The sequence below is a fragment of the Zootermopsis nevadensis genome, unplaced genomic scaffold (genome assembly GCF_977971745.1).
Source record: "Zootermopsis nevadensis isolate Lab colony 2312 unplaced genomic scaffold, Znev_1.0 Znev_ptg000003l, whole genome shotgun sequence".
NCBI lineage: Eukaryota > Metazoa > Arthropoda > Insecta > Blattodea > Termopsidae > Zootermopsis > Zootermopsis nevadensis.
The window spans coordinates 2,480,543-2,495,098 of NW_028259135.1; the positions used below are offsets into that span (position 1 = coordinate 2,480,543).

Below are 14,556 nucleotides of genomic sequence, written 5' to 3' on the forward strand. Positions count from 1 at the left end.
GGGAACAGGAGACTTCAAAATTGGAGGAAGAGTGATAAAGACTGTAAAGTATGCAGACGACTTAGTAATATTGGCGAAGGAAGAGGAGGAATTACAGAACATGATGGACAAGTTAGTGGAAACAGGTAGAGAGTATGGAATGGAAATCAACATTGAAAAATCAAAGGTAATGAGGATAACACCGAGAGCAGAACCATTGAACGTTGTAATTGGAAACCAACAGATGGAGAATGTGGAGCACTTCAAGTACTTGGGAAGCATAGTCACGACGGACGCTCTGTGCACCAAGGAGGTAAAAGCAAGGATAGCCATGGCCAAGGCAGCTTTCGTCAAGAAGAGGATACTTCTCACTAGCAAGTTGGGCTTGGAGATGAAGGAGAAACTAGTGAAGTGTTACGTATGGAGCAGAGACTTGGACACTCAGGAAGAAGGAACGGAAATACGTGGAGAGTTTTGAAATGTGGTGTTGGAGAAGAATAGAGAAGATCAGGTGGACGGATCGAGTGACCAACGAAGAAGTATTGAGGAGAGTCAACGAGCAAAGAAACATTCTGCAGGCGATTACACGAAGGAAAGCTAACTGGCTGGGACATATTATGAGAAGGAATGGATTAATGAGTGATATCATCGAAGGCCAGGTTGAAGGAAAGAGAGGACTAGGAAGAAGACCGACGACCTTAAACAAGGAAAGAAGATGACGTTCCAGGAATTAAAGCGAGAAGCCGAGAATAGGCACAACTGGAGAGCTCTTTTTGGGCAGAGCAATGGACCTGTCGTCAGACAGAACACTAAATAATAATAACTTTATAGGGTATCCAACTCTCAACGTCAAGGGTTTGGTGGCAGATAAAAGTTAAATATTTATATTTTCAGGAATTTATGTCTTCACAAATAATATATAGGCATAATAAAGAGTTTGTGGCGAAAAACACACCTAGATCGTTGAGGGTAGGCGCCGATACAGGGACGGCGGTGGTGTACCGTCCTTATCAGCAGGAGGTTAAGTGCCAGAACGTCAAGGAATGTTATGCAGGGACAGATGGGGTAGAAATGTTGAAAAAAGTAAATGCTCAGCCTTTTATAGCCTAGTGTATGTGTAGCAAGAGATATACGTGTGGGATCTGAAGTTATCTTATCTGTGAATACGAGGATGTTCTTCTGCGCTGTGATGCTGTAAGGACTCAGCGTCTCTGAATTTGGTGCTGATGCATCGAGTCTCCTTATAAAGTAATCATCAAAATTATACTTACTATTTCCACCCTGCTTTGAGCAAAGCGTCATTATGAAGTAACTGTCTCGCTCGATTGCCAACAGAAGGTATCTGCCAGTCCAAAACGATGCTGAAATGAAAAGTAAAAATTTGTTCAAGTGACAGAAAATATTTCAGTATGCTGCAGTAAACAAAGTTAAATCCGGAGAATAACACAGACCAATCGAATCCGACCGTGAACTGACCTGTTCCTTTGTTCTTCGAATTTTAAAAAAGGGGCAAGATATCTTAACCTTGCACATACCTGAGACATCATTTAGATTTCTAGGTGACTTGAGGGCGTAAAGTTTTTCTATGTGAGGAAATTCGATTAAATCGGCATTGTCAATTATTTAAAATGTTACTAACTTACTTTTGCAAGCAGGTCCACACATTACTAAGTACTTGCCTCTAACAGAATTATCAACTATGTGCATACTTGACCTTACCTTAATTTGAGCAATTTTTCATTATGAGGATTAATTTTTTTATGGGTGTAGTTATTTTTAAATACAAAGTTGTGTATCTTGTATCTTAAGTTTTCTTGTGATTGCGCAATAACTTGGATAGAAATGTTTTTCTTTTTGTAATTTACCATCGTCTAGGTTTCATTAAAACCACATTTAATTGGTTGTACTTGCGTTTTAGGCGAGAGAAGGACAAAAGCCTAGAATGTTGGGGCTATCTGTTCGAATTAGGCTCGTACGTGGACCAACCAGGGGGCCAGCCGCCCTCGTGCGATTTTTACAACGCTCTATTATCTTGTAGGATGAAAATTACATATCTGACGTCAGAAAACACGTTTTATTATCGTCAGTATTTGTCGCTGTGAGCGACTTGAAGCTTAGGCGTTTGTTAAGACAGTAAAACGAAGAAATATTACGCGTCACACTGATTAGCACGTAGAAGGAAAGATGTTAATATTCACATAATGAATGAATTAACGTAATGACCCACTGAAGATGGGTGTCTTCTAGGTTGTTGCGCCGTGTAGTGTGGTAGAAGTTTAGCGACGTTTCAGAGGTTCATACTGCCTTCATCATCTGGGCGATGAGTCGCAAGGACCTCTTAAACGTCGGTTAACGTCTACCAGACTTTACAGCGCTACTACCCGGAAAACAGCGATATTCTTCTGTGCCTCGTGAATTATAAAATAGATATAATAATAGAAATACATGACCTTCCTGTGGATATTATCACCGCAGTTTGTCATAAAGGTAAATATATCCGTAACGTAAATTGCTCGTAGGAGTGTTTTATGGCATAAGTGATTAGAAAATGACATTGAAGTAATATTTTTGTAAGCTGATATGCTTCTCGCATGTTTTGCCGTAGAGTACAAAAATAACACCAAAACGCTTTAATCACAAACAGTTCTTTTTATATATTTCCGGTTTAACAATGTTTGTACATTTTTCCGGTACCCTTAAGGTTCCTGAGCACTGCGGGTCACAATTATTCGTTGCCTTGATCTATAGATATTCGGTAGGACTCCTTGGACGAGGAATCGGCCCGTCGCAAGGCCTCTGCCTGTACACAGGACAGCACAACACAGAAAAACGCGGACAAACATCCATGGCTTGAGTGGGATTCGAACCCACGGTCCCAGCTAAAAAGTGGCACAAGGCCCACGCCTCAGACCGCGCGGCCACTGCGGACCCCACAAACAGTTTTTTTAGAAAGTTAATCATATTTACCTTCAAAATAAAATTTCTATTGAAATACTCTACGGCTATGTTGAGTTAATTAGGAAAATATACATTAAATGTTTTAAGTAGGTTCATTTATTCATTACAAGAGTATATACCCTACAAATAAGAGCGTGTTACAAATTCTCGTAGTCAGAATGTCTGACTTGTTAGCGAACAGCACAATTCTTCCATGTTATCAATAAAGATAAAAATGTCTCTGTATAGCCTTACTGATAAATACATATCAGAGGAGTCAAGGATATTCTCGTACAAAATGATAAATAAATACGAGAGCAGTCAAGCGTATTCTCTTCAAACGTATTTTCTGAACTTAAATACTGTTAAATAAATGAACAAAGAAGTCAAGGATATTGCCTTTAAACATATACCATGAGTATAATTATAAAATTAACAAATTTTTGGACATGGCATTGTGAGCGTTTCCTATAACAAAATTAGAAATTTAACACCATCGGTAGTGAAGCATTATACATTCCATTTCTGAAATCGTCTCCAAAGTTCTACTAATTATACTGAACAAAATATGTTGTTTGTTATTATTTAAGCCCCTTTAAACGGTTACTGGGATCATGGGTTCGACGTCTGCTCGAGGCATGAAGTTCTTTTTCATATTTATCTTATGCTGATCTGTGTAGGTCGAGACCTTGCGACGGGCTGATTCCCTATGCAAGGAGTCCCATAAGTTGTCTACACATTAAACGAACAGCTTTACATGTGTGAGGCGACTAAGGTTCTTCACGAAATGCAGACCCACAGATTAAATAAGTAAACCCTCATAAGTCATTGCAGGCAAATTATTTTGTTTCCAGCAGTAAAGCGACAGGGCCGGGCAGTGGATTTCCAGTAGGAACAATGAATAGGTTCGTTGTAACAGAAAAACGTGGAAGTTGGCTGTCTTCAGGGTTGTTGAGCCTTGTATTCTGGCAGAAGTTACCTAGTAAAACCTGGATTTAATGATCAGGAGAAATTCATATTCAATCTCCGACGGGTTATCAGCTAACATGATTATGATATTTTGAACATAAAACTTTTAGGTAAGGAATATACAACCTCAAAACCAAAATAATAGTTGTAATAATAGCAGAATGATTCCGCTACACAGCTACGTCGTTTGAACAGAGTATGACCTACGATGCGGGTGCACGTGATATCGAGGTCTTTGTTTTTTCCCAAGTCTCTTAATCCTTTCTTCTCTTATATTACAGATTATCAGAAGACGTAGGGAGAAGAACTGCCCGGCAAACTAACCAATGAAGTGAGTAACACCAAAAGTTACAATAATGGTTACAACGAGTAACGGTTATAACGAGCACTTTTCCTGAGTCTCTCGGATCTCGTTATAACCGAATTTGTATTTATTAGACGTGAGTCGTTGAAACTGAGTTTTACGTTGCAAGTTTTGAGTTTCTAGGTTGCTAGGAGCGTATCCTGAGCGCTAATCATGGTTTTATTGCATTAACTACTCTGCGTGAACCTGGACTCGAAGATATGAAATAATACGAAACAAAGGTTGCGACAATAATTTTTTAAGTCTACGTTCATCCGAAAGTACATTTTTATTTGAATGTAGGGAGAATATAAGTGGTTTAAATTGATGCTTGTTCAGTTTGCCTGATTTGTTAAACAAAATATCAAATTTTCGCATAGCAGCCGCCTTTGTAATTTCAACTTACTAACATACAGCATTCAGCATTTCTTCAAGATCTGTCTCCATACAGAAATTCACTTTCGTAGTGTGACCATGAAACCGAGAGTAATAAAGACAGAATGGTAAATCTAAGAACACATGTGAAATTTGAGGCCTTCGATGTTTGATACGTTATGACTCAGTTCCCGATGGCCTACGAAAACTAAATGTGGCCGCTCAATGCACATACAAGTGTCACACGTTATTATTTTTTAGCAAACATATGTCGCACGATTTAGGTCTTTTTCTGCTGAAGTCAGTATTTGACTGTTATCACTTATATGGAATTGGAGGGGTATATGCAATAAAGTTTAATGTATTTCATAAAACAGAAGTATATCCTACAGAACCCTTGAAAATCTACTAAATATTGATAAGCCAGTATTTATAGCTGTGCTTCCGTTCCGCGAGATACAGCAGACTCCTCCAGACCTCACCGTAGTGGCCACCGTAGCCTCGTTTGCACGAAGGGGCGCTCTTTCAGTCAAACGTCTCGATTACTGGCTCCTATATCATGAGTTTTTAGAATCTTCTTTATTCATGTGTCGAGAAGACTGGTTTTGAAAGTGGAATAAAAAATGTTTCATCGAGTCCGATATATCGCAGTCCACCCACAGTTGTCGGTCGATTTCAATCGATTAAAATCAGGCTCGAATTTAGAAGATTGTTTTACACTCATAAAGCTGTATACTGCAAGAATAAATGTGACCTTGTGGGCACAGAATTTCAAAATGCGTTGTGTTCTTACGTTGGACGCTTCAGCTGTGTGCGCAAAGCTGAAACACATCTCCAAACTTAAGAGTTACTTCTAAATACTTAAAATGTTATGTGAAGAGGAATGAGGTGAGGACAGGCCTTAATAAAATTTGCTTTGAAAATATATCATCTTAAAGTAAATAGACACAGATGTGTAGCAGACATTTACTAATTTGTAATAGATTTCACCAGTGATAAAACAGGAAGTATGCATGTATGAACAAGTTATTATGAAATATATCTAAACTCTTAGGTTTCAAGGGAAAGTGTTCTGTTTCCGAATGATGGCTTCATGTAGAAGCAAATTAAACACGTCCCAACGACGTGTGGCCTGCTATGCAAGTATCAGGAGGAGCCATTTGATAGCCACTTTACCTTGAAGATGGAGACAGTAAGGTTATTCGAAAAATCAGAGACACAGTCCACACTACATGGTGCCGTATTACAGAAATGGGATACTCATTAATAATGCAAATTTAAATGAAACTTTTTATACGTAAAATGATATTTGTGTTGATATGCATGGCTTGGATAATTAGTCAAGCCCCTCTGGCCTCAGTTTATATGTTGAATTGGACTCAGAAACCTATAATTTTACAAAGGATCCATATCTGTAAAAATCTGCCTTTTGAACAATGCTTTCAACAGAAGATGATACCCCTTACACCCTACACCAAAAAAGAATGTGCAGTACAAATATTGTCATTGTGTTCGTGCGCTCCCAAAGTTAGCAATGGTCGGCACTCCATTTCACAAGCTGACTGGGATCTAGGCCGGTTTCATTGAAGGCTTTGAATGCTTTTTCCAATGTCGCTTCATCAGGACTCCTTTTTCGAAACCCGATGTAAGCAATTCCTGCAAACAGATTACGTGTTATGTAAAAATTCAGCTTAGAAGTTTTATTTGATTAATAAAAGATAGAATCAGAGATAAAGAAATGAAATTGAAGTTAATGTTGGAGAGAGTGACGCCACACGTTCTTCATCTGTTTACTGTCGACAGTCATCTGCGAGTTCCGGTCGCTTTACACCCTCCTCCAGGTTGCCGTTTGACAGGAGCTTGGGAGGGTTTATGAGCCGATCTGGACATGGGGAGGAATTCTTGGCCAATTGAAACCCGGTCGTCCAAACCGCAGCTACACCGCCTGAGCTTTTTCGTTTAAAAATACAAATGAACTCCTTAAAATAAATAACTATGAAACAGTGTTAAAATAAGTGAACGAATTAAAACAATTTAATGCATATGAGTTTGTGACTTGTCAAATAACTTGATACAGGTACATTTTGACTGAGTAAAAGACGATAAAGTGACTAGTTGAAGTAACTATGAACATGATGATTTGTTCCTTATGTTTGTTTTAAAGCATTGAAGGTGAGGTGGATACGGCATAGAGCAAGCTTTGGGTAAGGGAGAAGAGCGTATAATTTTTTTTAAAAGTGACTTTATAGAGTATCTTACTCTCAGCGTCAAGGGTTTGGTGGCAGATAATTGTTAAAAATTTATATTTTCAGGATCTGATGTCTTCACAAATAATAAATAGGCCTATTAAAGAGTTTGTCTGAGTCGAAAAACACACAAGATGCATGAGGGTATGCGCCGATACAGGGACGGCGGTGGTGTACCGTTCTTATCAGCAGGAGGTTAAGTGCCAGAACGTCAAGGAATGTTATGCAGGGACAGATGGGGTAGAAATGTTGAAAAAAGTAAATGCTCAGCCTTTTATAGCCTAGTGTATGTGTAGCAAGAGATATACGTGTGTGATCTGAAGTTATCTTATCTGTGAATACGAGGATGTTCTTCTGGGCTGTGATGCTGTATGGACTCAGCGTCTCTGTATTTGGTGTTGAAGCATCGAGTCTCCTTATAAAGTAATCATCAAAATTATACTTACTATTTCCACCCTGTTTTGAGCAAAACGTCATTACGAAGAAACTGTCTCGCTCGATTGCCAACAGAAGGTATTTGCCAGTCCAAAACGCTGCAGAAATGAAAAGTAAAAATTTGTTCAAGTGACAGAAAATATTTCTGTATGCTGCAGTAAACAAAGTTAAATCCGAAAAACAATACAGACCAATCGAATCCGACCGTGAACTGACCTGTTTATTTGCTCTTGAAATTTTAAAAGAGGGACAAGTTACGAGGCTCGTCTACAAAGTAAGTTTCCCTGGGGCCGTTTACAGAAACAAAACACAATTTCATGGAAATATTTATTGCAACAGATACAGCAAGTGTCCAGCTATTTTCAACATATTCGCCACCGGAATTGAGACATTGGTCATACCGTGGGACCAACTTTTGAATACCTGTGTCGTAGAAGTCTGCCGCCTGGGATTGGAACCACTGTGTGACAACCATCTCCGCCTCTCTGTCATTCTCAAAACGCTGACGCTGACCGGACAGGAATTTCTTGAGGTGTAGGAAAAGATGGAAATCACTGGGAGCGAGGTCCGGGCTGTAGGGTGAATGATTAAACACCTCCCAGCTGAACTCCTGCAGGAGACTTGCTGTCCGTCGAGCCGTGTGCGGCCTAGCGTTATCACTGACCGCACTTCACAGTCGGCGGGAGCTGGAATAAGAACCTCCATCTTCAACAGCTGCAACGATGCTACTGTGAGAACGCGGGAGGTGCCGTTAGTGCATGCGCCATGTTACGTCATTGCTCTATCACGTACGCACAGTCGCTTCGCGCAATATAAGGTTTGATAGCTGTGGGACGAGTGGGAAACTTAGTTTTGGGACGCGCCTCGTATCTTAACCTTGTCCATACCTGAGACCGCATTTAGATTTCTAGGTGACTTGAGGGCGTAAGGTTTGTCTATGTGAGGAAGCTCGATTAAATCGGCATTGCCAGTTATTTTAAATGTTACTAACTTATTATTGCAAGCAGGTCCACACATTACTAAGTAATTGCCTTTAAGAGAATTATCAACTATGGGCATACTTGACCTGACCTTAATTTGAGCAATTGTTCATTATGAGCATTAATTTATTTATTTTTTTATGGGTGTATTTATTTTTAAATACAAAGTTGTGTATCTTGCACGATATATTTTTGTGTTTCAGCCTTGGCGCCAGAAAAGATGTTTGGGAAGTGGTTTTTTGCAGAACAGTGGTAAACTATTTTAACTCTCGGTATCAAAACTTTGCACAGAGGATATGTTAAGGGTTTCGTGTGGTTCTCAGAATTAATAAGTAATATTTCAATATTTCATCATTAATCAACTTCTTACCTGTGGCGAAGATTATTATAATCATCGTAAGCCATTAAGGAAGTGAAGTAGATATTTGGACATTTATTCATTTATTCAAACTGGCTTCAGAGGCAACTTAAATGACTCAATTTACTTTCTTCGCCGAAGTGTTTGGTACTTTTTCCTGATTAAAATGTGCCTGGACACTTCAGTTCATACTTACACTCTTTGCTGAGAATGTCAAAGCATCCGTTTTTTCTAAAGTTAGAAGCTTCTCCAGTGACTAAAACTTCATGCTGTTCGCTGTTAGAATCGAAAAAGAACATTCAGTTCATTAACCTATAAATTACTACAAAATGTTTATATTATAAGCGGCCAGAATCTCAAACTGTATAATTGACTGGCAAAGTATCCTAATGTTGTAATTTCAGATCTAAATAAATAATTAGTGACAAAATATTATACACTACGAAGGTAACATGTGAAAATTAAAGATATAAATGTATTCATATATTTTAAACTAGTTTGTGTTGTGTGGGATTTTGTTATAATTTATATCCATAATTTTTGGAGTATGAAATCAATGTCAAATATTTATGCTTGTGGTAAATGTCTCAGTTTTCATAATCTTTTTCGCTTGTAGTCATGTTTTCCATTAACATGATTATGAAACTCAAATAGAGGATTGGATGTATTTAAATCTGAATTGATGTGTATTTATTTTAATCTTCTATTCCGGTTATTTTATATTGCGAGCGAATGACCGTGGAAGTTACCCGGTGTCCTACGTGAGCGATTAAGTGCGAGCGGTGCGATTTGCGTGGGTGAAGCGGAAATATCAAACTGGCTGTTTGTATGGCGCTGTCCTAGGTTACAGCAAATCAGTGAAGAGAGTAAAGCGGCCGGATTCCGAGATCAAATATTTTGTTATTTTCGCGCAGGTCGCTGCGCTGGCCAGTTAGGCGCATGCGCAGATAAGCTCTGACCGTGCAGTACACTGAAGTTGCATGCGCAGGAAGGCCGTGTGTTTCTCTCACGCAGGACACAACAAGCGATTCCCTTATGTCATATGACACCCCATGCTGCTTATCCAGCTCGCTTCTTATCGCTTACCTAGGACATTGCCTTAGAATTCGATTATAGGGCTTTCTGGTACACGGATAAAAGTGTTTCTCTAAGTGCATATACTTTCATGTTCCCGTCATCATTAACGGAATGAAAGATTCTCGTACTAATTATTTATATTTAAGATATAAGTGAAAAGGCCTCTCAGAGGCCTACGTGCCAAAGCACTTGTATCACGAGACAGTGAATGTCACGTAATTAAGCAAAGTGTAGAAATCCCTAAACGAGTTAATTTAATTACTTACTGTTGTAAACTCACCTCTTATCATATGCTAGGGTAGAAATAAACATTCTGCTGGTGGTTATCTTAATGAAGTCGGTACGAACACAGTCCAAATTGTCTTCTGCATTATTCGATGTGTGATAAAGCCAGTACCATCTACCTGTCAACTGTAAGATCATTAGAGAGACTGAGACACACAAATCCTGTCTAACCCGATAGTTTTCTTGTTGCACTTTGATTAGTGTGACGATGGAATTTGTGAGGGGAGTTAAAGGAGTGAGCTCAGATGTCGGTGGCTGAAGTAAATTTAATGACACTGGCTACAGTCATCTTCTGGGGAACACAGTTGTGGTGTATATTGGTGAGTCTTAACATAATCCCTACTGATTACTGTCTACTGGGTTGCTGTGCAGTGTAGACGGTAGGAGTTTACCGACTTTTCAGAGGTCCTTGCTGCCTCTATCATCGCCATTTCCCTGATGAAGGAGGCATTAAGGACCTCTGAAACGTCGGTGAACTTATACCAGACTACATGGCGCAACAACCCAGAAGACAGCATTCTTCAGACTTTAAATCTTAAATTATTTTTGCATTACGTTCATTAATCACCTGTTGATTGTCAATTTGAGCCGATACTTGTTGTGATAAAATTGTTTATAATGTCCAATAAAATATTTGTGTGACGGTTAAAATTATATAATTCTTGTGTGTCAGTACTTACTTCATTCCAATCAACATTCTCCAGTTTTGGACTACCAATATCGCATTCACCGGAAACCAACGCCAATTTGCTGACTACGCCCAGAAGGATGATAAGATACATCTTAATTGCAGTTCCTGTAATAATATAAACTTTCTTAATTTTATATTTTTGTCATTTATTAAGTATACTGAACGCATATGTGGACCTGCATGTTTCACACAGAGAGAAACTGCGTTATCAGACCTACATTAATTGTTGTTACGGACATTCCATTTTCCTCCGCGTCACACCTCTCTATCATACACATTACGCCGGGAAACATATATGAATTATTTCATAACACAAGAAAAGGGCATAGGGGTTTAAACCTTCGAAATATGTCGCTAAACCAAAGTAATAATTCAAAAGCAGTTTCTAGCTCAAGGGATATGCGACCCGTCTTCGTTACAAAGGCCACATGGAGTAAGCTGGTTATTCAGATAACGTCACGAAACACCTACGTATATACACTGTTTCGGCAAAACGCTGCGATAATGACTGTTAAATTGCGTACTACGCAGAGTAAACATTATTGGATATATGTGTATAATTTTAGGAATAAAGATGCTGGTTTGTTGCATTTTATAAGTAGACGGTGCTCTTATAACTACGCCTCATGAAATTGCCAATGCTTTTCCAAACATTTTCAATCTGCACATAACAATTCTTGCTCTGGGGATTTTCCCTTCATCATTTCCACCTTGGATGCGTTACCTTTATTTTCTTTCTCGGACATTTGATGTTCATAATGCTATAAAGCGTTTGAGGCCATCAAATACTGTGGGACTTGATGGTATGCCAAGTTTTATTATTAAGGGTTGTTCTGAAACCCTTGTTCCTATTCTTAAATTTATTTTCAATCTTAGACTTTCTCAGCAACAATTTCTCAATTTGCGGAAGCAGGCAACTATTGTCCCAGTTTTCAAAAAAGACAAAACTGCTTCTGTGAGAAACTATAGACCTATTACCATAATTATCAATTTTTCAAAAGTAATTGAAATTATTGTACATGAACGTGTCTACTGGTTATGTGAATTGGTTTCGTAGTTACCTAACCAGCAGACTTTCGCAAGTACTTTATTCTGAAGCTTTGTGACTTCCTTTTGAAATATTGTCCGGTGGTCCTCAAGGATCTGTATTAGGGCCTGTCTACTTCAACGAGTTCATTAATCATTTGTGTTTTGTCATTAAATTTTCGACGTAAAAATTTTTTGGGCCATAAAATCTCCTCATGATTGCTCTTTACTCCAAAAGGACATTGACTCCTTCTGTGGCTGGTGCGCATGAAACCACATGAAGCTTAATGTTAGTAAAACCAAGTTTATTTCATTTACTAGGAAAACCAACACGTTTTGTTTTGAGTACCAGCTTTGTGGATCCCGCATTAATCGTACGGATATTATTAAAGATTTGGGAATCATCCGTGATTCTAAACTTCATTTTCACCACCATGTTGACTGTGTATCTTCTCAAGCCTTGAAGTGATTGGGTCTTATTCGTGCTCTAACTTTTTATTTTTAAGTTTGGACAGTCTTTATATGTTATATTTTAGTGTAGTAAGATCTAAGCTTGAATATGCCTCAGTTGCATGGAATTCTTTAACGTCTGCCGACACTTGTAAGCTCGAACGCATACAGAGCAAGTTATTATCCTTGTGTTACAATCGTTTTTGTTTTTCCACATGCCCGTTATTATTACGACAATGCCTTAGAAAACCTACATTTTCACACTCTTGGCACTTGGAGGAGTCACCTCGGCGCCCTCTTTCTTATTAACGTATATGGCGGATATAAATTCTGTCCCCCCTTACTCGAGACTGTTGGTGTGCGTGTCCCATTTCGTAATTTTAGAGATTTCTCTCTTTTTACTGTTGGCCCTGCATGCAAAGTTGTCCATCTGCTAAATGCGCATCAGCTGCGAATAATCTTTGCAATGATTCTTTAGTAACCATTTGCTTACGCGTAATCATATCCTGAAGTAGATAGTATTGCTTCATTTATAAATAATCATGTTATTATTTGCTTTGTTTAAATTATTAACCTTTCTGTTTGCTAGGAACTTTATTATTGTTATTAGTAATATTAGTAGTATCTTCATCTTTATGAATTATATATGTACAGTCAGAATGCCCCAAAAGATGTATACTCACATCCAATACAAACAACAGCATTGTGTATACATCTTTCTTGGAAACATGAAAAATTTCTTTAAAAAACGTCACAGGTTCACAGGCCAAAAATAAGATTCTCAGATTCCACATGAACAAACCAAATCTGCTGCCAACGTTTCGAGAACCATCTCTGTTTTCATCCTCAGGGTTGCTGGGTGACCACTGCGTTCCTTTGTTGCGCTGCTATTGCGCCTATCCTGTCTTATTTCTAATTAAAATGCATGCATTTCTTACGTCTTCCCATGCCATAATCCACTTCCTGTCCCTTAATTCGTCCACCCTAATAGTATTTGAGGAATACGAGCAATGTAGGCCCTTAGTACTTAATTATGTGTAGGCTACTTACGTGACCTGGGACTCTTCTGCGTCTCCTTTGTGAATTCCTTAGGACATTCGTTTATATATTCGTAAAGCGGGGTTTTTTCTGTGCCTCATTAATTGTAAAATAGGTAGAATAAAAGAAATACATGACCTTCCTGTTTATATTATCACCGCAGTTTATCATATAGATAAATATATCCGTAATGTAAATTGCTCATAGGAGTGTATTATGTCATAAGTGATTAGAAAATGACGTTAGAGAAATATTTTTGTAAGCTGATGTGCTTCTCGCATGTTTTGCCGTAGTGTACAAAAATGACATAAAAATGCTTTAATCACAAACAATTTCTTTATATATTTCCGGTTTAACAATGTATGCACAATTTTCCGATACCCTTAAATTCCCTGAGAAGTGAAGGTCCCAAATTTTGTTGGCTCTATCTATGGACACTCGGTAGGACTCCTTGGTAGAGGGATCGGCCCTTCGCAAGGCCCCTACCTGTACACAGGACAGCGCAACACAGAAAAACGCGGACAAACATCCATGGCTTGAGTGGGATTCGAACCCACGGTCCCAGCGACCAAGCGGCACAAGGCCCACGCCTCAGACCGCGCGGCCACTGCGGACCCCACAAACAGTTTTTGAGAAATTTTATCATATTTACCTTCAAAATAAAATTTCTATTGAAATAATCTACGGCTATGTTGAGTTAATTAGGAAAATATACATTAAATGTTTTAAGTGGGTTCATTTTTTGATTACAAGAGTATATACCCTACAAATAAGTGCTTGTTACAAATTCTCGTAGTCAGAATGTCTGACTTGTTAGCGAACAGCACAATTCTTCCATGTTATCGATAAAGATAAAAATGTCTCTGTTTAGCCTTACTGATAAATACATATCAGAGGAGTCACGGATATTCTCGTACAAAAAAATAAATACGAGAGCAGTCAAGCATATTCTCTTCAAACGTAGTTTCTGAACATGAACACTGTTAAATAAATATCAAAGAAGTCAAGGATATTGCCTTTAAACATATACCATGAGTATAATTATAAAATTAACAAATTTTTGGACATGGCATTGTGAGAGTTTCTTATCCTTTATACGTATAACAAAATTAGAAATTTAACACCATCGGTAGTGAGGCATTATACATTCCATTTCTGAAATCGTCTCTAAAGTTCTACTAAGTATACTGAACAAAATATGCTGTATTTTATTATTTAAGTTTTCAAACGTAAGCTCTCTTAAACGGATACTGGAAACATGGATTCGAATTCTGCTTGAGGCATGAAAGGACATGAGATTTGGTACTTGGAACATTAGGAGCCTCTATAGGGCTGGGGCACTGAAATCAGTGATTATGCAATTAGAG

The 14,556-nt window shown here is 38.4% G+C and overlaps 2 protein-coding genes across 2 annotated transcripts in view; one reads left to right on the top strand and one right to left on the bottom strand.

Annotated features, from left to right (window-relative positions):
* LOC110840944 (allergen Per a 4) overlaps nucleotides 1–14,556 on the top strand; it is a 168,062-nt gene that overhangs the window by 13,227 nt on the left and 140,279 nt on the right. The window contains exon 2 of the mRNA XM_087358613.1: nucleotides 4,167–4,216. The gene's annotated coding sequence lies outside the window, so the exon portion shown is untranslated. The remainder of the gene's footprint in view (nucleotides 1–4,166; nucleotides 4,217–14,556) is intronic.
* LOC147874871 (uncharacterized) lies at nucleotides 5,556–13,269 on the bottom strand. The gene is made up of 6 exons (XM_087358648.1): nucleotides 13,202–13,269; nucleotides 10,665–10,780; nucleotides 9,980–10,110; nucleotides 8,819–8,898; nucleotides 7,296–7,382; nucleotides 5,556–6,259 (listed from the first exon to the last, which is right to left on the bottom strand). The coding sequence occupies exons 2-6, from the start codon at nucleotides 10,764–10,766 to the stop codon at nucleotides 6,132–6,134; spliced, it is 528 nt and encodes a 175-aa protein (XP_087214774.1). The 5' UTR covers nucleotides 10,767–10,780; nucleotides 13,202–13,269; the 3' UTR covers nucleotides 5,556–6,131.

What these genes read in the sequence shown, in the direction of transcription:
- LOC147874871 (XM_087358648.1), bottom strand. Translation starts at nt 10,766, where the DNA reads ATGTATCTTATCATCCTTCTGGGCGTAGTCAGCAAATTGGCGTTGGTT. An exon ending in AGAATGTTGATTGGAATGAA is followed by an intron (nt 10,111 to 10,664) that starts GTAAGTACTGAC and finishes ATGATCTTACAG; the next exon opens with TTGACAGGTAGATGGTACTG. An exon ending in ACCCTAGCATATGATAAGAG is followed by an intron (nt 8,899 to 9,979) that starts GTGAGTTTACAA and finishes CGATTCTAACAG; the next exon opens with CGAACAGCATGAAGTTTTAG.